General features: G+C 36.9%; 1 protein-coding gene across 1 annotated transcript in view; it reads right to left on the reverse strand.

The window, feature by feature from the left end:
• Positions 1-22,968, reverse strand: part of Tspan12 (tetraspanin 12) — a 72,657-nt gene that overhangs the window by 18,705 nt on the left and 30,984 nt on the right. Inside the window, exons 4-6 of the mRNA XM_015488275.2 lie at positions 15,499-15,573; positions 11,760-11,867; positions 4,590-4,733 (exon numbers count right to left, since the gene is read on the reverse strand). Of these exons, the coding sequence (XP_015343761.1) occupies positions 4,590-4,733; positions 11,760-11,867; positions 15,499-15,573 (327 nt within the window). The remainder of the gene's footprint in view (positions 1-4,589; positions 4,734-11,759; positions 11,868-15,498; positions 15,574-22,968) is intronic.

Genomic DNA, 22,968 nt, shown 5'->3' on the forward strand with positions numbered 1-22,968 from the left:
AATGAACGACTGGGACCAAACTGAGGGTCAGCAATAGTTTCATCTGTGATTTTTAAGCTGATAGTTTTATACAAGTGTGTAGCGTATGATGGCTATTTGAGGAGTGAGGAGTTCTGTGGCAAACCTAACAATACCTATGATGGGAATCTTCCTAAAATGTGCAATTGTTGCTATATTTCTGCTCTATCATTTTTCACAGGTTTCAAAATGTGTCACATAATATTGGGTCAGGGACCAGGCAGGCCACCAGATGATTGAAGATGATTTATTTCCTTGATTTTAGACTATTGAAGAAAGATTATAGAAAGAGAGCCAGTTCTTGTCTGAGTTTACAGAATATGAAAGATAAAAGGGGCCTTGAAGTTCATCTAGTCTGGATTCATTCTTAATTTAAAAACGCTTTCTATACCACCAATGACACAGTTGCCTGACCTTGACATTAATATTTTTAGTGATGAGACACTCACTGTTTTACAAGATAACCTGTCTCACAATTGGACAGATTTTGATGAGCAAGGTCTTCCTTCTATTGATTCAAAATTTCCTTCCTGTAACTTCCGGCCCCTGGAGAAACAACACATAAGTCTAGTTCCTGTTCTGAATTATGAACTTTGAAATATTTGAAGACATCTGAAATATCTCCCCTGAGTATTCTCAACTTCAGAATAAACATCCCAAATACCTCCAGTTATTATTCACTTGTTTCTTCTTTTAGACACACACACACACACTCATCTTCCTACTGGATGATCTCTGGACACATTGCAATTAGGAAACATATGTTCTCCAGGGCAAAGTGGAATTAAGTTTTATTTTTAATTATGGATTTAATTGTACTTGTGCCATAAAGTTATTAAATGATCCACTTTTGTAAGTCAACTATGCATATAATTATGTACTATATCATTGCCAATGTAAGTGTCTGCTATTAATTGTGAGATGCAAAATAAGATTACTATGATATAATGAACCTTCTCTTTGGCCAGAAATCTGTGTCTAAAGAACATCTTATAACATACAATGTAAGCTAGCTGGTGAAATCTTTTGCTAAAAATACAAAAATATTCAAAATAATCTGAGTTTTCAATTCACATATGCACAAGCGTGGCTTCTTTCCATCTTTCCATTATAGACATTCTAAAATTAAAGTGTTCCATTATAAAGTACTATTAGTGAAAATACGCTAAGCCAAATGTAAAAATGAACTTTTTTTACAACAAGAATAGTATATTAAATGCTAATTTAAACATTTTTCAGCTAATAAGGTAAAAATAAAGATAATTTATCCACATTCAGACTTTTCAGGTAGATTCAGTAAACTGGTTCATGTTTTGCCTTTCTCATGAGCTCAGTGTTGGCTATAATCACATCATTATTATTAATCCCTAAAGTAGAAGTTATACTATAGTGTTATAACCCAATAATTTTCAATATTGACCTAATACTTCTAAAAAGCAGAAAAAATGTATTAAATTCACACTAAGGAAATTGATGGGTTTCAATTCACATGTCCTACACATATCTATTCTGTAATTACCTGTTTTAAATGCCTAATAGTAAGTTATAATGTATATGAATATCTACAGTTATGTTTGCACTTACTACTATCTTGTAAAAATTAAGTACTATTTTGTTTTATGGACCAATCATGACTTTGTTGTATTTGTTAATTGACTGTACCATGACAGACACTAACCAACATCAACACGGTATTCAGTTCACATCTAGAACAAAAGATGTGGCATAATCAGAGGGACCTAGAAATTATGACCCAATAATGCTTTGTTCAATTACCTACACCTCTTGTGTTCCTTTTCACAGAAGCTGAATGTTGCCAAACATAACACATTCAAAATCACAGCATCCAAATACAATGCTTCTTAGTTGTGTGTGGAATGACAAAAAAGTATTTTGATTATTCTTTTTTTTTTTTTTTTTTTTTTTTTTAAAGAGAGAGAGATGAGTAGAGAGAGAGAATTTTTAATATTTATTTTTTAGTTTTCGGCAGACACAACATCTTTGTTTGTATGTGGTGCTGAGGATCGAACCCGGGCTGCACGCATGCCAGGCAAGCTCGCTACCGCTTGAGCCACATCCCCAGCCCCGTTGATTATTCTTTTAAAATAAACAATTTATTTCCATAATTCTTGTCATGGGTTACATTGCATCCTCCCAAAATTCATGTTTAAGTCCTAATCTCCAAACCAAAGAATGTGAAATGGAAATAGGGTTGTTGCAGATATGATAAAGTTAGGAAGTCAAACTGGAGAAAAGTGGGCTCCCAGGGGAAGTTTGAAGACACACACACACACACACACACACACACGAAGATTACCATATGAAGATGAAGGCACAGTTGGGGCATGCTTCTACCAGATGGGAAGGATGCCAGCAAGCCACCAGCCCTGGGGGAAAGGCCTACACCAGGTTCTCCCTCCCAACCCTCAGAAGAAATCAACCCTGCTGACACACTGACCTGGAACTCTTAACCTCCAGAACTACAAGGCAGTATACTTCAGTTGCTGAAGCCCCTCAGCTTGTGATACCCTAGCAAGCTCATGAAATTATGAAACTCCTAAATATTTGGCATTCTTCAGGTTATGCCTTCAAGAGGACAGAGCACTCTTTTTTAAAAACAAAATATTCTTGAATGTAGCATATTCTCATTCTCTGAGATAAAACAGCCAAGAGTTACTCATATCTATGATATGAGTACAGTAGATCACATGTGCAGGTAATCCAGCATTCTTTTCATTAATTCATTATAGCATTCAAATTGATATATAGTAAAAATGGACTGTTTATCTCTGCAACTGACTTTGGCAGACAGTCTAAAAAATGTTATAAGATGTTTTAAATGACAGCATTTCTTGGGGAAAATGTATAATTTCCTAAAGTAAGCCATTTTGAAATAAACAAAAATGCATGTTTTGCTGACAGCTGTGCATGCCTATGATCCCAGTGACTCAGGAGGCTGAGGCAGGAGTATTCCAAGTTTGAAACTAGCCTCAGCCATTTAGCAAGACCCTGTATTAAAATAAAAAATCAAATAGTCGGGTCTGGGGATGTAGCTTCAGTGGTAAAGCATCCATGGGTTAAATCCCCAGTATCTCTGGGTTAAATCTCCAGTACTCCTCCCACAAACAAAAAGCATGTTTTATAAATCTTGATGTATTTCATTTTAAAGTTTCATTCTTAGCCATACTGAATGTTTATATACACACTCACACACAGACACACACACACACACGTGTGTGTGTGTGTGTGTATTATGAATAGCGTAAGTAGTAAATCTGTGTTAATCCAGAAGTTTGTGGGGGTATTTTTGGTTTGGTTTTATTTATTTATTTTTGTACTGGGGATTGAACCCAGGCATGTTTAACTACTGAGCCAATCCCCAGTCCTTTTTGTGTTTTTATTTTGAGACAGAATCTCGCGAAATTGCTTAGGACTTGCTAAGTTTCTGAGGCTGTCTTTGAACTTGCAATCCTCCTGCCTCAGCATCCCAAGACATAAGCCAGAGTTTTTTAAGAGTGCTTTGTTAGTTTGGTACTTGAATGGAGATACACACACACACACATACACACACACACACACGTATATACATATATGTATATTTATATATGTATGTATAGATAGATAAAGATAGATGACAGAAATAGATTCCTGGGGACTGAACCTAGCCTCTCAGCCTGAGCAGCTTCCCTTCTATCTGAGTCACACTTTGAGTTTCCATTCAAGATCTGAAATGCTCAATAACTTCCTGTAATGATGGAATATCCTATATCTGCATCACCCAGTACAAGAGTCACTAGTCACCAAGAGGCTGTTCAGCATGGGAAATGGATGGTGCAAATAAGACACTGAGATTTTAATCTATGTTAATTTAATTGTAACAGAAATAACTACGTGGAGCCAGCAGTTATTGTACTGGACAACACAGTTCTAGACTTTAATTTGAAATTGGGATTCTATTCCTAACAGTGTGAAAATCACCACTGAAAATGAAGGAATAGGGAAAGTAATAAGAAGTAACTGATGATTTGGATCAACTATCCCAGAACGCACAACTGTGTAAGTTTCTTAGCACGTAAGGTTGACTTTAATCCAAGTGATTATAAAATTCCATCAGCAAACTAAAACTGGCATCACTACTGGCATTAGCCAGCAGGGGGAACTGAAGAGTAGCAAGAAGTGTTTTCCTTTAGAATGTTTCTTCCCCCCAAATCCCTGGAGGCCTGAACACACATATTCTGCCCAGGAACTCCAAACTCCGTGCTTTCCAAATATTCAAAATTAGCTATATCATCTACATATGCTTGTTTTCAAAGGTTCTCTAGGAGTTGGCAACTGAACTTGGCTCTAAACAATACAGTTGAAAATTAGTAGTTGTAAAACTGGGTCTTCTCACTTAAAAATGTCTTTAGTGTTCAGGTTTTTATGTTGGCTTTTTAGCTTCATCCTGTGTCTCCACATGTCAGAGACAAGTTTTAAGGCCTTTCAGATTTACACAGGAAAATTTCATAGGCATATTTTCAATTCTTCAAAGTTATTTTTAAAAGGTTTGTCCATGATAAGTGTGGCCTTACCTCTTGATAAAGGTCACTGAGATCTTCCTGGTGGGCCTGTTTGGAGCATCCTGGGAATTCCCTGACACAGCAGGAATCTGGAGGCCAGTCCATCTCAGTCATTTCTAACCAGTCAGTGAAATACACCACTCCACAGCACTTAAACTGCAAAAGAATTACTGGTCAGGCTCAGAAACTACAAAAATATTGTTTTAACTTATGGAAGATTGAATGTTAGATTTCTTAAATTTTTGTACTCAGAGCTAAACTCATTTCTGTCATCACCTAATGATATGTGTATATTCTAGTTGATGATAGAAATGCTGTAAAGGAACACCAGGGCTACCTACCCTATAATGGAACAATTCTGAACCATAATGCCCCAAATACATAAAAACAAATTAGGTCTGACCGAGTCTCCTTCCCCAACTCCAACACCCTCCACAGGTCGTCATACAATGGCAGATTTGACGTACAAAATAACAAATCCGATAGCTGAAATCTTACCTTTACCATTTCCTTCTAGCCATTAGAGAGTAGTTAATCGACTGTATATCATCTAGCTATTTAATTGTTCAACATGTTTAAATATTGTATTAAAAGTTCCATAATCTCTGTGAAAAGATTTATTAACCAATCCATCATAAAGATTGAAGACTTGGAATCTGTAACCAATAAAACTTCCAAAAACTTCAAGAAATGAACAGGTTGGGCCAACAAATTTTCATTCAACAGAAAGAGATTCTTGAAATAAACCATCATAGTCTATTATCATAATTTCAGAAAAAAAAATATGTGCCTTTAAGCTTGAATAAAGTTGGACTTACAACTTATATTGCCTTTCTTAAATCATATTTAAGAAAACTATATTTTCTTCATTGTTTTGTTGCACCAAAGATTAGCAAAAAACTCTGATGAAGGTTTAGAAACACAGTTTAAAGACATACACAGATTAGATTCAGAGAATTATCTATGCTGAATAATTTTCTGCTCCTGGGTAAAGGAGGAACAAGTACTCTTCCATAGAGTCAGAAGCAAGGAATATGGGTAGTCACAGAGAAAAACTCTGCCAAGAGTGACTGGTTATGCAAATGATGTAGCCCAAGAGATCAATCTGTGCTCAAGATTAATAGTGCATCATCAATTCAATGTTTAACTAAAGTTAACTTTGAAGAATTCTGAACTTCTCATGAAAAAGCAAATAAGGAAAACACTAAAATTTATTTTGGATTTTTCCACTTGCCTAAATATCTGATGTTTAAAAAGAACAACAGTTATCTTGGGAGTGTTATAAATGATGATTACTAAAAGCTATAGTTAATACTAAAGTTTTGAGAAGTGCTACAAATGTTTTTAATATTTTCCTGGTATCAACTCATTCTAAAAGTCATGAATATATTATAATCATCACAAAGTCAAACTCTAAAACCAGACATAACAGAAACATCACCAATTTAAGTCAAATATAATTTGACATCAGATATTTTACATAACTCATTGAGTAGTCTTTAAAACTAACTTGCAGTCAAAGGACTTCACTTTCTAAAAATTATCAACTACTACAATTCTAAGTCAGTCTTTTTGTTTTTGTTTTTTTTTTCCAAAGTCAGTCTTTTAAAATCCTTATGTTCATAGAAAACTCATTTCTCTCATTTTCTAATGGCATGAGTCCTTCCAAATTTGATGACTTCCAAGGGCAGTCCTTGGAACACCCTAACTCAATCACAGTGGTACAGCCCATTTATCTGACTTTGTCAGGAAATGAGGTGATCCACTGACCTAGCTTTTCCAAATAACTTAAACATACTATGTTCAGGGCCAAACTTTTTTTTTTTTTCATAAGTCTCTGAATTTTTTTTCTTTTACATAGTTATCTTTCTTCTTCAATGGAGGATAGTGAATTTGTACCGAATCATTTCCTGAACATGTCTTTCAGTAAATTCATTATTATACAAACACATCACCATGGTTCTTGTCATTTTCCTGCCTCCTTTAACATTGCATAGTAGTTTAGCTTTACTGTTGCTAACACTTCCAGTTCTAGAAAATACCATACAGTCACCATTTTATACATAAATAAACTGAGATCCCTTGATGGGTCAAGTCATTTCCCAAGGTCATATGCCAATATGTAGCAGAGCCTGCTTATACCAAAGCCTGTACTCTAACCACTATGTTAAAGGTAATAGTTTCTTTAAAAGGTACTAAATAAATGCCACTAGGACTTAAGCAAGATTCCATTAAATTGAGGCACATGCTTAGGGTAACAGTGAACAAGAGATCAAGAAAACAGAAACCTGAAAGGTGAATTTTAGCTCTGATTTATTTTGAAGAGGAGTATTAGAGTCTGAAATGTGTCACCCACCCAACCAAATTCATGGTTTGAAATTCCAGTTACTGGTATCTCAGAATGTGACCCTATTTGGACATACAGTCTTTATAGAAACAATTAGTCCATTGGGTGAGTATTTATCCAATGACTGACATCCTCATAAGAAGAGGAAATTTAAACAGATGTGTATAGAGAAGACAACTGTGAAGACACAAGGAGAAGATGGTCAGCTATAAGTATTATAGTTTAGATCTGCAATGTCTCCAAAAGCTCATGTGTTGAAAGCATAGTCTTGGTGTGGCAAAGTTCAGAGGTAGAGGTTTAATGAAATGATTGCATTATGAGGGTCACGGCCTCATTGTGGATGAATCTATTTAAAGGGTTAATAACTTAATGGACTACTGAGTGGTGATTGTAGGCAGGTGGGCTGTAGCTAGAGGAAATAGGTCACAGGGTGTCATCTTGGGAACTATTTCTGTCTCTGGCTCCTTCCTGTCTCTCTTTCTCTGCTTCCTGTCTGTCATGAGCCCAGCAACTCTTCTCTGCAATGCCCTTCCACCATGATGTTCTGCCTCACCTCAGGCTGAGAAGTTGTCTGAATTTTGCCCATGTCCTGAGACTTTATAAGAAGTTGATTTTAAAAGCAATAGACTTTTTAATCTGGTAGAAGAAATGTCTAGGCAGCATAGCATTCAGGCAGTGGCATGGATGTTGCTGGCAGCCTTTAGCCACGTTTTTTGTGATAATCAGGAGAAGAAAGCAGAGCAGAAAGATTGGAAAAACTTGGACTTCAAAGGTGGAAGTAATACTGGGGCTAAGGAAGTTGCAGTTGTTAAAGACATTATTGCCACTAAAGACATGCTAAAGACTTTTGCCTTGACAGTAAGAAAGATGGCTTGGATACATCTCAGGAGCTGGCAAGATCAAACCCATCTCAGGCTCAAGGGAGTAAAAGTGAAAATTTTCTTGAGAAGAGACCAGTGGGGAATCCTTCTTGCACAAGGAGGCCTAGGAAGTTTATTCAACACGCTCAGCCACCCAGACACTCAGAGGCAGCTGCAACCAGGGTCCCTGGAGGCTTGGCTACTGCTCAAGATGGCGGCAGACTTTAGCATCCATCACATGGGGGTACTGGTTCTGCAGGAATGCAGGATGCTAGACTTAGTGGGTCATGGAGGCTTACACCAAGATTTCAAAGGGAAGGCCTTGGAAGCCAGGCAAAGTGCAGCAGGGTCAGAGTCCCTGTGGGCACTCCATGGGAAGGCAAGGTATGGAGATTTGAGGAGGAAGCCAAACCTGCAACGGTGACCCCCAAGATTAAGAAATACCAGTAATGTTAGACATTGTCCTAGGAAATCTGCAGGAATCAAGCAGAGACAAGCCAAAAGAAAGGCCCCTTGAGCTGCAACAAACAAGGCCACAGGGGCGGAGCTACACAAGCCCTTTGGAGGGAATTTATGATGCCATGTGCCCCAGATGCCAGACATGGATCTACAGGACTTGTTTGACCAGTTGAATTTCAGTCTTGCTTTGGTCCTATCCCTTCTTTTTATGTCCCTACTTTTGTGAATGGAAATGTTTACTCTGTACCATTATATACTGGATACTTTTAAATTGCTTTTAATTTTACAGGAGCTCACAATGAGAGATTGCCTTGAGCCTCAGAGAAGACTCTAGACTTGAACTTTGAGCAATCTCAGAACTGTGGAGACTATGGGGACTCTTGGGATGGACTAAATATATTTTGCATTGTCAGACTGAGAAACTAATGTGACTCCATTTTTAAAAATAAACAAATAACAGCAGCTTCTACCTCAAGGCCTATCCTAAGGAAGGGGGCGTGACCCTTGTCCTTGGAAAAACCCACAGAGCACTCCTCAGCACATACCCACCCTGCTGAGTTGTTTGTCTGTAAATAACAGGAGAGCTCTCCGTGCCAGGTGTCCCTGACTCAGTTAGGCTAGGTAAGGACCCATAGCAACCCCCCTAGCAACCTCCAATCAGCATAAGACAGAGAAAATACCTGGGTTGCCAGATGACCCCCAAATAGTTTATGGTGGTTGATAACATGTTGGGAAACCATGTAGTTTAGCACGTACACCTCTCGTGGCCTAAACCAATCAGTTCAAACGAATCCCCCTCTTATATTAACCAATCACCCCTACCCAAATTGTTCCCGCCATTGAATGTGCTAATCAATGTTAAGAGTTGTTGTTTGACTTTCCCTCGGTATGGAATGATTTGCTATGTGATGTTGTGATGCATAGAGTATCCCCCCAAAACCTATAAAATCTCACTGAACAAAGGACCAGGACTCACTCCCTGGGACCTCTGCGTCGGGAAGGTTGTGAGTCCAGGCTTGAGCTTCCAATAAAGACTGTGTGTGCCTGCATCAGATTCAGCTCCTAGAGGTCTATTGGGGTCCCACAAATCTGGCATAACAAGATGAGTGTGAGCTTTTGGGGGCCAGGGGCAGAATGCTTTGGTTTGGATATGAGGTATCCCCCCAAAGCTGTAAGACGATACAGGAAGTTTCAGAGGAGAAATGATTGGATTGTGAGAGTTAACACATTGGTGGGTTAATCCCTGAGCGGTGACTAGAATCAGATGGGGTGTGGCTGGAGGAAGTGGTTAATTGGGGGTGTGGCTATGGGGTATATATTTGTATCTGGAGAGTAGAGTTTCTCTGTCTGCTTCTTGACCACCATGATGTGAGCTGCTTCCCTCTGGATTAAGACATCTGAAACTGTGAACCCTCCAATAAACTTCTGCTCCCCTACAGTTGTATTGGTCATATCCTTTAGTCACAGCAGTGAAAAAGCTGACTGAAACAATGGACTACTTACTGGGGGGTGACTGTAGGCAGGTGGGCTATAGCTAGAGGAAATAGGTCACATGGTATCATTTTGGGAACTATTTCTGTCTCTGGCTCCTTCCTGTCTCTCTTTCCCTTTCTGTTTCCTGGCTGTCATGAGCCCTGCAACTCTTCTCTGCCATGCCCTTCCACCGTGATGTTCTGCCTCACCTCAAGCCCAAAGCAACTTAGCCAGCCAGCCATAGACTGAATCCTCTGAAACCACAAGCCAAAATAAATCTTCCCTCTTCTAAACTATTTATGTAATGTATTTTTGTCATAAAGTAAAAAAGGTGGCTAACACAATAAACCACGGAGAGAGAGGCCTAAGAAGACACAGGCCCTGCCAGCACCTGATCTTGGACTTACAACCTCCAGAACCATGTAAAAATAAATTTGTATTAAAAGCCACCACATCTGTGGTACTTGGTTATGGCAGTCCTAGCAGACTAACATAAGAGCCTTAGAAAAATTATTTCAGGGTGCTCAGAGATCATCCCCACTCCTTTTAGTGGAATAGCCTCATGACATGAAGGAGGGAGCTTACCATATGACAATTCTAAAAATAGCACATTGTCAAGTGCAGTGCTTATACATTGTCTATCCAATGTATATTAGCTGAAGTCATCAGAAAAAAAAAAAACACAACAACAAAAAACACCTCACTTTTTTTTTTAACCTGGATTATTGGATTATCATGGTCTACATCATAAATGCCAGAAAACAAATAGCTCTGGGGTGCTCCTCCCCAGGACAGTAGCTGAACATTGCTTATTATAAATTCCCTAATGCTTCACATATTTCCCCTTTGTGTTGTTTTTAGTACCAATGTGCAGTAAACAAACAAAGTCAGGAAGCATTTAAATAAACAGGAAATCTGTGTTACAATGATAATTTTACCATCTCAACAATTGTAAGACAAAGAGCCAGATTTGGAGATTGTCCTGAACTTGAACCTCTGTCCCTCTCCAAGACAGAATAATTAAGCAGAGAGCTGGCTACTGGGTAAGATATTCATTCTCAAATGATTCACAGTCCATCACAAAGATGAATTAAAGGAATCTGAGGTTCTGGATCATCTGGGAATGTTAAACACAAGGAAATTGCTTGGGAGAAGAGCTTAGTCTGAAGCAAGAACAGTGGTCAACTTTAAGTCACCAGATTTTCAACATTTAAATATAGACTGCATTTGAAATGGTTATATACACACATACACTGCCACATAAAGTGCTACATGGGCAGTTATTCAAGAAAAGCTAAAAGCCTCTATACTTCCTGGTGTTATTAATAACCATAAACTAAATGAGATCAAATTTATTGATATCATTTAAACTTTTCAGCACTCCCAGGATGTAGGTACTTTTATTACACCTATTTTACAGACAAGGAAACTGAGGCTCAAGGAGGTTAAGAAAATTACAAAATCTCACAGAATATTTTAAGCAGCGGAGCTAGGATTTGAATTAAGAACTTTCTGACTATAAAGTTCATGCCCTTAATGATATATGTACTGACTCCAAACTCCTAAATGAGAACAATCTTCTTTATTTTTGGTACCAGGAATTGAACCCAGGGCTGCTTAACCACTAGGCCACATACCCAGCCCCCAAATGAGAACAATCTTTAAAAAAAAAAAATTAAAGAGATGTTTAAAATACAGATAGCTCTAAAATTCGTGAGGAAAAAAATATCTATTTAAGTAAAAACTTGGATAATTGCAAAATAACTCATGAAGAAGAAACTTCAGATTAGTTTAGAAAAATGACTTCCAAATAAATGTATATGAACTAGGTGAAATAAAAGGGAAATAGTATTCATGGGAGAAAAAAAACAGAGTATAGAGTTAACTTAAGGTATTTCTCCATAAAAAATTACACCAGTGACAATTAAATGATAGGTTTAATTTTCCACACAAAAAAATTTACCAAAGCCAAAGCTTTGAATACTTGTTTTGAAAATGTGATACTTCTACTATACTCTTCACCCCCAAAACTATAGCACTTACCTCTCTCTGAAAAAAATTCCAAGCATGAGTAAGCCACCGATATCTAGGTAAGCCGTAGTTTGTCATTCTGGCTTTCAAAGTGACCATATCTGACCACTGTACTGGTACCTGGGGGGAAAAATTATATTAACATACAAGCACATTTTTTCAAACACTAATATTCTCACCTACTTAAAAACGCTGTCACTCATTAAACAGATACATGAGGTGGGAGGGAAAGGGAGATAAAAGGGAAATTGCATGGTAATGGAGGGAGATCCTCATTGTTATACAAAATTACATATAAGAGGTTGTGAGGGGAATGGGAAAATAAACAAGGAGAAAAATGAATTACAGTAGATGGGGTAGAGAGAGAAGATGGGAGGGGAGGGGAGGGGAGATAGTAGAGGATAGGAAAGGTAGCAGAATACAACAGTTACTAATAGGGCATTATGTAAAAATGTGGATGTGTAACCGACGTGATTCTGCAATCTGTATTTGGGGTAAAATTGGGAGTTCAAAACCCACCTGAATCAAATGTATGAAATATGATATGTCAAGAGCTTTGTAATGTTTTGAACAACCAATAAAAAAAAGAGAGAGAGAGATTGTCATTCTAAGGAATATTCATTTATCTTATTTCCACATGCAGTCTAAAAACAAACAAATGTCTTAAATCAGAATCTCTTTCATTTCCAACAGCATCCCCCTCACTTGGGACTTCATCACTTTAAATCCAGGATTGCTGCAATAGCAATTAAAAAAAAAACAAAAAAAAAAAAACGCTGTCACTCACATATTGACACATACATTCAGAACATATTAGAATTTGCAAATCCTATTTTAAATTTCTATTTGTTTGTGGACTAAATAAAGCTCAGGGTACAAGCCTGACATTTTAAAAAATGACACAAAAATCAAGAACCTGAAAATAAAAATTATTAGGATAATTTTTGAAATGTTATTAAAAATAGCAATGTTGATAGAAATAGTTTAAAAATTCTTGATCAAAGATATTCTTCAATTTTCCCTTTCAAAAAAAAAATTGGAAATAAGGCTTCGCAGAAGAAAACATACAAACACTTGGGCACATAATGTTGTTCCCCAAATACTGGGCTGACTGTGTTCAGATGGATTCAACAAAGTTCAGGGAACTAACCGAAGTTCAAGCTATCCACTATGAGTTATTATTATCTCATAGCTTTTGAGGCGTAAAATAAATGGAAGTAACATAAATTCTCAAGAGATGTGTCATCTGAAAGAATGTTATTGACAGATTTTATCTAAAGGAATGATAACTAAAAGGTAAACACGTATAAGCAACAAAAATGACAGGGAACTAGATTGATGTCAAGTCTCTTGATTTAGCTAATAGAACATTCTTTTACTTTTTTTTTTTTTTTTAACTTTCCAAAATAAATATTGGTTGTTTCTTCATGGTGACCACAATCACTCTGAAACCAAATGTGGTAAGAAAACAGAGGAGACCATTGAGGTTCTGGCACAAAATACTGGGATCTGGCCATAAAGTAACAGGCAGGGAACTGCTAGAAGCACAAAGCTCATTCTATGTAAAGGCTGGGTTCTGCAAAATTTGGCAGATAATAAACTTTAATGGCACTTTTCATTCTCACTGTTATTAGTGCAGAAGCAATAAAAAATGTGAAGAACTTTTTTTTTTCTTTTAAAGACTGCTTTCCACATTTTACTTTTAAACAGCCCTTGCTCTATCCTGGTGAGGTAATGGGGAAGATTTATGCAAGCAAAACAATGATGTATGCCCTCAACTGAAATGGCAGTGTGCACTCATTTAGTACTAGGACTCAGAAGCCTTTTGCAGATTGTCCCTTAATAGAATGGGGTATTTAAACAAATACAAATTCTTTTGAGTTTCCTTGTGTTTCTTAGAAGTATGTTGGAATTAAAACAATCCCTTTTCAAATACCTTAAATGAATTCATTTTAAACTTGCTATTACTTAGGAGACTGATCATATATCAGTATTCCATATGTACAATAAAATCCATTTTAAAAATCCACAGAAAGTAAACTCATTTCTAAAACAATCTGATACTTATCAAACAGAACACAATCCAAAGCTGAGGTAAAGGGATCAAGAATTAGTTGTAAAATTTACTCTCTATTGATTGACTGTAAGGGACAGAAATTTATTATTTGAAAACAGAGAAACTTAACAATCTCTTTACCACAAAGACCCAAAAACTAATTCCCCCAACTACTTTTTCACTTTCCTAAATATACTAAATTTCTAGGGATGGAGTGAACATGTGAACTCAAAGACCAAAAGAGAATTTATATTTTCTTGGTAGATTTCATTTTGAAGAAAGTTCTTCACTTTATATTATAATGCAGCTAAGAGAACAGGGCGTGACTTTTCAACTTCTCATAAATCCACTCCTCTTCCTCAGAGTATCTACACTCTGGTAGGAGTGACTTCATGGGGCTCATTTGAGTGGCAGCACCAAGGCATCATCTACATGTAAATTGCAGTATGCAGAGTACCCACCAGTCTGTAGTAGACTGCCACTTAATATTCACAACAGCCTCACAGAAGTAGCAAGTTCACCATTCAATCTTTAATAACTGCATCAGTTGCCAGAAATGGGTTCAATTATTAGCACAACTGTGTAATTCACTCTTCTCTCTCAAACAAATACAAACTAATCACCCTCTTTTCTTCAGAGCTATTGAATTTAAAAATGTTTAAAACTATCACAAATGCAGGGTCCCTAGCCCTGTCCTCTACCCTGCTGTCTCTTTCTGACTTAGCACATCTGGGCTGGAGCCCAGTTATGTGCACCACTAAGAATCACCCTGGGTAAGTCCTACTACAGATGGTCCAAGGATTACATGTTGAAAGCACCATTTTGCTGAAACAGAATTATTCTACGATGCTTAAGGTGGAAAAAATCTGGCCTGCCTCCATGAAAACAGCCAGCATTCACAGACATGCAAAGGCGCAACACCCCACGGATAATAAATGAACAAATTTCCATCACTGAAGTGAGCAGACTAAATAAGTAACACTCATTGTGAGCAAAAGTAGAGTGTGAGAGACAAACCAAACTTGACCAGTAGAATCTTAAGACTGAGAAGCTCCTAGCCTCATTCATGCTAATACAGCTATAAAATTTGTTACAGCCAGTTCAATGGCTGAAGTAAGAGAAAAAGTGCTGAAGAGCACTTTTCAAGTAGCCAACCCTCAAACTGTGAGAGTGTTTCTAGATGGCAGTCAACATACAGCACTCCCCAAGCACACTTCCTTTAGTGGAAGATGATTCAGCCTCTAGCAAGCAGGAGATGCAAGCTTCCTGGTCCCAGGGTTGTTCTGTGTGATCGGTATCTTGGAAGGCTTTAAGGAGGTATGTTCAAGCATTCTCAAACAAATCCTGTTATACATGCAGATTTTTCCTATGATTAACTCAGAAGTTGGAAAATTATTTAACAATATATGCTAGCTTTATCTCTAACATCCACATCTAAGCAATCTGTGGAATTACAGACATGTCCCATAGTATACCAAATAAAGTATTATAAATTAAGGTTTGAAAATATACTTTAGACACAAAAAAGAAAAGTTTATTTTTTCAGAAGTATTGGGACTTCATTGTTACGAAGCATGTTATGTAGTAGGAACATTCAAATTAACAATCATGGACTGAAATTAATCTAAAATATTTGCTTTACTACATTGAACTAGATATTTTTTATATTGTGATTATAGATTTCTTTGAACTCACCACAAGTTCCTGCTCATATGTCCAAACACCACAAGCCAGTTCTACGCAGAAAATGACAAGGAGACTTCCAAAGTACTGTTGAAAAACAAAAGTTAATATACTTTGTATACAACCAGAAATAGGAAAAATTGTGGTCTATATGTGTAATATGAACTGCAATGCATTCTGCTGTCATATATAACAAATTAGAATAAAAAATAAAATAAATATTTTATTAAGAAAAGAAAAACAAAAGTTTGCTATTAGTACAGAACCATGTGAAGTATAGCTATCAAAGACAAATCAGATATTATATAGTGTTATATTTATCTAATGGACAAGGAAACTAAGCAGACGAGGAAAATTTCAGCAAGCTTCGAAACCCTACAGATAACATGCAATACTCATCTAAGTGGGCGTTTTTATTTGCTCCTAGGACAAATCTTTTATAAATGCCAGTATTTGTCATAGGCCAAAGAAGAATTTACACTTTAAAGCTTAATAAACCGTAATCAAGTTCTCTAAGAAATTAAACCTCATTTTTTTCAAAATGAATGAAGTATGATCAAAAAGTTCAATGTGCTGCCTGTAAGCATATTATAACTCACTCTTGTAGGCAATGGAGACCTCTTTTGCATTCTTCGAAAAGCATAGTATAAAGCAAAATATCAACTACCAATGACAATGCAAAAAAAGTAATAGTAAGCTGCTATCATGGGAAGGCACTTAGATTTATAAAAGAATTTCAGAAAGTCTGACAAGGTACGCATGGGTAAATAGATAGCACAAACTTGAGTACAGTTTAAAATTAAATAAAAATGAAGGCCGGGCATGGTGACACACAACTGTGTAATTCCATCAGCTCTGGAGGCTGAGGCAGAGTTCAAAGCCAGCCTCAGCAACTTAGCAAGGCCCTAAACAACTTAGCAAGACCCTGTCTCAAGTAAAAAAAAAAGGACTGAGGATGTGGCTCAGTGGCTCAGTGGTTAAGCACCCCTGGGTTCAATGCCTGGTACCAAAAAAAGAAAGAAAGAAAAAAATGAGGATAACGATTCAGGATTCCTATAATGGAGAACACACATGAACACAAACTGAGGGGAGCTGGAACAAAAAGAGGAAATTTTTAGGCAAGTAAAACACATGAACAAGTGTGCAGAGGCAGCCAAAAGGCTCAATGAAGGGTCAAGGAAGCAGAATAAGATCCATCTATCAGAGAAATGTTAGGAGATTGAACGTGAAAGGCAGATGAAATGTCGATTTAAGACAGATCATGGTGAGCTTTAAATAATACACTACTGGGTTTAAAATCTATCACCATGGTAACAAGGTAGCATCTCTCAAAGTTTCTGAAAAAGAAAGACATGAGAAATAGATCAATGGTAGGATTCTAATTGGTTTGGGAGGGAGGCGCCAACTAGGTAGGTTGATGATTCCTTAGAAGGGAACAAAGAGCAGACAGGAGGTGGGGACCCGAATCAAGATGGTGGCCTTGCAAATAGGCAGGAAAGACCACCTCCAAGTAATATAATAAAAGAAAAATAAAACAAAAGAAATTTGACTGACTGGATTTAGACACTGAAGGGGAAAGATACATCAACCCTAGGTAGAGAAATGGGGAAGGGTAACTAGTTCTGTGAAAACACTGACTTTGAGCAACACAGAAATGTATATCCAACTATTAGAAATGCCAGTTCAGTGCTCAGATACCCAAGGATAGAAATTAGGATGATTAGAAATAAAAATTTAGCAACTTTTGGATAGTACTCTATATATCAGGCACTTTCATAATTAATCCAGCCAAGAACTTTGCTAAATGAATGAGACTACCCCATTTACAAATGAGAAAATGAATGCCCAAAGTAGATAATGTTCAAGAATGTGCACATTACATTTTGGAGGGCTGGATCATCGTATCCCTATTATGTATGTTCTTTTTTGCCCACCTCCCCCACTGTCGATATAAATTTACATAAGGAAATGGCAAAAGTGTGAGAAAAAATGGGCTCTCTAAAAGTTCTCTCAATGCCTCCATCAGGAATAAAATAGCCCTGAGCTCATGAATCTTCTGCCTCACAGTGCAGGGCTGTGTGAGGGTCCTGGGCAGCAATCATTATCAACTGTTCCCTTCACTGAAGTGAAAGCTTCACCAAGGGCAGGTACATTTTTGTGTCTCTCATCACATAAGGTATGTGTTACATGATAATAATAAGTATGTGTTACATAAAAGGGTAAATGAAAAAGTGAGATTTGCTAGGAAGTGACTGGAAGCTCCTTATACCAGGTGATCCAGAAAGGCTTCTTTATAAAGGTGATATTTAAGATGATCCAGAGGGCTGGGGTTGTGGCTCAGTGGTAGAGCGCTCGCCTAGCATGTGCAAGGGCCTGATTTCGTTCCCCAGCACCACATAAAAATAAACAAATAAAATAAAGGTATTACAACTAAGAAATAAATATTTGTTAAAAAAAAAAAAAAGAAAGATAAATCAGAGACTTCTATTCTTTCCCCTCTATCCTTGTCTTGTGTGTTAGCATCCACATATCGAAGAGAAGATTTGGCCTTTAGTTTTGGGGGACTGGCTTATTTCACTTAGCATGATATTTTCCAGCTCCATCCATTTACCAGCAAATGCCATAATTTCATTCTTCCTTATGACTCAATAATATTACATTGTGTATATATACCACAGTTTCTTTGTCCATTCATCTGTTGAAGGACACCTAGGTTGGTTCCATAACTTGGCTATTGTTAATTGAGCTGATAAACACTGATGTGGCCGTGTCATTACAGTATCCTGATTTTAAGTCCTTTGGGTATAGGCGTAGGAGTGGGATAACTGGATCAAATGGTGGTTCCATTCCAAGTTTTCTAAGGTCTCTCCATACTGCTTTCCATACACCAATTTGCGGTCCCACCAGCAATGTATGAGTGTGCCTTTTCCCCTACATATTTCCCAACATTTATTGTTACTTGTATTCATTATAATTACCATTCTGACTGGAGTGTGCTGAGGTCACTTACATAAGTAGCTTCTGAACAAGGAGTAGCAGGGAAAGGAAGAGAGTGGGCTGATACAGGATTGTGAGCTGCCAGAACTTACACCTTTGAGTTTCAACACTCACAATTTTTGCCCAAAGAAGGGAAAACATTAAACAATACAGAAAATTAACCTGATTTTTCTGCTATGTCCACGATATAATCTTTATACTATAAAAATGTAAAGCACTAAAATTCATTTTGCTTCTGTCATAGTCCCTTTATTTAAAAAAATAAAGAATATAGAATGGCATAATTTCTTAGACAACAGCATGGCTTAAAAATGATAATTGCTCAAGACATAAAGTAGTACTTTGCTTTGGGGATCCATTTTACAAGCTACACTTATTCTCAGTATATGTAGGACTCATAGTCAGCTTCAATCTCCTCACTTCTCATTTCCAAGTGTTTTTTTTTTTTTTTTTGGACTTCATTTAAAGATTTCAGTCTTGAAATGCTGATTAAAGAAATCTGGTGAGCAACAGTACTCCAACTCAGTCTCTGCATTCTCTTTAATATTTAATTAAGAGATGCTTAGACACAAAAAATTATATTTGCTCCTATGGTACAGTGGACAAATGATCAGTAGTTACATGCTAGATCATTTTTCCTATCTTAGAGAAAAATGACACGGCAGGATACCTTTGCTCTCTCAGATCCTTAACCTAAATTCTTTTCAAAACTGATTTCTTGCTACATTGACAACCAAAGCAGTTCTCAAAAGGCCAGATGTCTCCAAGGATAAAACATGGACATGGATATAATTCTATATGCTGAAGGAGAATAGGAGATACAGATATGCTCACTTTGTCTTGGGGTTAACCATGCAGATTTCTGGACTGATTTTATATCCTTTGAAATCCCACTTGACATGATTCATTTCTTGCCTCCTGGAGTCACTGATGAGTTTGCAAAAGCCCAAGCTGTACCTGTTGAAAGAACCCAGCACAGGGTCCTGGGCAAGTACCCGGATGTATGCAACATGTGTAATACCTGAGTAATTGCCAGGCCTATGGATCCATGATATCACGTTTGATTTCTTAGAATGAGTATTACAGTGGGTTAGCAATACCATGACCTAGGCATCCACAGGAATGAATACATCAAGCATATATACCTAAACCAAATTCTCATTCCAAACTCAAAATTGAGATTACTGATTATGGGAGAAAGAGGGTAAATTCTGTTTCACTTGGCCACTGTTATAACTCTAGGAAAATTCCAAAATGATCATGTATTTCAGATTTCCAATGTTTTCATCTGATGCAAGCTCTCCCATACAAAACATTTACCGTGCTTTTTATTTTATTTCACTAATACTCAGGAGCCCTATTTGACCTTGAGGTTAAAAGCACAAGTTTCATTAACATTATAAAACTTTCTTGTAATGAATTAAATCTATACTTTAATTGAAATATTGTGTTTTTACAAATGAAACTGCAACTTCACTGTTAGCTGTCTTCGCTTTGTTGTTATTACATTGGCCTGAAATATTCAGTCTTGTATTTCCATTCTTAAATATGAATGTCAAATCTACCCTTTGTGCAATACACTAGATGAACTGCATTTACTCCTAAATTTTCTTTTTCCATGAGATCTCAGTTGTTGGTAAAGTCATCCTCATGTTGATTACTGCATAGAGAATCACTCAGTTACCATTTACTTTAAGGACTGGATTTGAAGCATCTCTAAAGTATAATGTTAGCCATAGTTTCAACAAAACATAACTAGCAAAGAATAAAGTACCAGCTTCCACTGAGCTTTGCTATGGTCTGAAGTGGACAGTCATATCACATTTCATTACACAACCATCTGCTGTCCTCAGCTTTATTTGGGAGCATGTATATGTTGCCCTACTGGTGTTACCATGTGCCTCTCATGCTAACTTTCCCAGTGCATATGGTTTGATGAGATGGTCTGTACCACTTTAGCTTGCAGAGCAATTAGCCCTCTCTTCTTTGGGTGCTTTCTCTCTAGCATGGTGGAAAAGCTTCTGAATGTTGAGTTAGAAAATTCCCAGCTTGAAAATACACTTGTGTGATCTTTGGCAAATCCTTTAACTGCCCCCATGTCAGTTTGCTCATCTGCACAGTGAAAATAAAAATAAAGCCTTTTGCAGTCGTAAAGGTGGAATGGATATATGTGAAAGGGCTTCAGAAAATGTGAGGTATGATACAGATATGCTGACTTATAAATGCCATTCTGTGCTAGTTTATGAAACACAATCCAATATTGATTTGTTCTTTCTTCCTATACATAGTTGTCATAGCCTGCAATGTGCCACGGTTTTTTCCAGTACTTTAACACTTGTTCTTCACTAGCTTACTTTTTCTCCTTCCCTCTGCACTTCAGGATCCCCTGTCTACTGTATTTCAGGTATCAAACATGTATGCTTTCAACTCCATGGCTGCATTACCCTCAAGTCACAGTGCTCACCCAGTAGCCAGACCATGAGTGTCAGCTGGCAAGATCTTATTCCTAAGCATTATTTTATTCCTTATGCCTAAATAGCACCTGTCACAGAGCAGGTAGGTATTCAATAAATATCAGTGGAAATCATGATCAGGTTACCAACTCAGAATACCAATTTCAGCCTTTCCTTGGGTTTCCTTTACCTAATTTGAACCTTGAATTTCTTGTTAACATATGACTCCCCTTGATTTCCACCTACACATTTCTATTTTAAATATTGCCTCTGTTTTATGTGTATCTGTAGATTATACTATGACAATCCAGTGTGCCTTGAAACATTTAAAGCCATTTGCATAATTCAAGAAAAGCAGCAATATGCACAGTCTCCCCATCTTCCTGTGATACTATCAACTAAGCATTTTACAAACAAATGAAGAATGAGAAAATAGGTGTCTATACAAGGAAATTAGAATATAATTGTTTGCATCACTATTATATTTACTTTGAGAAATTATTCAATACAAGGTTCCTTAAAATAGAAGTGCCTCTATTCTAACTAAGCTAAATTTTGAGTCATATTAATTTTATCCCAAAGCATACATCCACACAAAAAGTATATCTAGAAGGCACTCTGATAATAGGATATGCCCCTGAAATAATACAATTGATAATTGATTTTTTTTCATCAAACTGCTAGAGCTGAAAATAAATAACTTCAGTTCAAATGTATATGCCCTGATGGGGTCAACTGATAGAAAATTAGATAGAACAACATATGTGAAGTTGCCTTGATGATTTTTTTTTAAGCTACACAAGTAGAAGATTAAAAAAAAAAATAAAAAAAAAAACCAGACCTGGCTTCAGATTCTAGCTATTTTACCTACTAACTGAGTGACCTTGGGCAAACCAGTAAGCCTGAATTTCCTCATTTATAAATGAGTATGTTAAAACCACTTTGCAGTGCTGTGCTAAGGATTCAATGAGGTAAAGTGCTATTGCATGGTAACCACTCCCTAAATGGTAGCCATTAATAACAGTATAACAGCGTCTACCAGAACATACATGCCTACAAGGACAAGAAAGATCATTGTGTTTAAAATACCTAATGCATTTTCTGGCACATAGCAAGCACTCAAGTCACACTTCTTGAACAGAAGTAATTATTATAGGATGAAGATGTGTAAAACTGTTCATCCTCTGGAGATTATCAGTGTCACCCCCACAAAAGAGCATCCAATCCCAGAAGCTAGTGGGCAAAATCTTAAATCCCTGTCCAGTCAGAATATAGCTGGTATTTTCCAAAAAATGTCTTCATTCAGAAAACTGAAGCAGAATGAGTGTGAAGGGTGGGGATCCAATTTACTTTTCTAAAGGACTGAAATAAATTTGTTATTTTACTTACTTTTAAAATTTATTTTAACTAGGTATATATGAAAGCAGAATGCATTTTGATTAATTGTACACAACTGCAGCACAACTTTACATTTCTATGGTTGTAATGAATAGCGTCACACCATACATGTACACAGGGTAATGATGTCCATCTCATTCCACCAAATTACCTGCCTTTATCAACTTATTATTTTAAACTAACTAGAGTTGGCCACAGAATTGCAAGAGTAGCATCAATTACCAACCTGTGCGCACTGGAAGAAGGGAAGGGCATAGCATCCCACCTTCCTGTTTAAGTCCTAGATGACTGACTATAAATGTATCTCCCAACAGAAACAAAGAGGACATATCCCCCCAAGTTTAAATGTCATTTCATTTCTTTATATGTATAAAGACAAAATGGTAGAATCACAAGAATATTCTTAAAAGAAATTTATTTATAAAAATGATCTGATTCCCTGTTACCACCACCCCTAGGATTTTACACCAGAGAAAGCCAATTACCCTATCCTGTCTCCCTCTTGAAACTCTACTAGAATGAAAACAAAGGGGTATTTAAAAAGGTATAATCCCAGAGAAATTAAAAATAAAATGACACAACAGCAAGCATATTTTGGAAAGTGCAAAGCAGATAGAAGAATAGTAAATTTCTC

Source organism: Marmota marmota, unplaced genomic scaffold, assembly GCF_001458135.2.
Source record: "Marmota marmota marmota unplaced genomic scaffold, marMar, whole genome shotgun sequence".
NCBI lineage: Eukaryota > Metazoa > Chordata > Mammalia > Rodentia > Sciuridae > Marmota > Marmota marmota.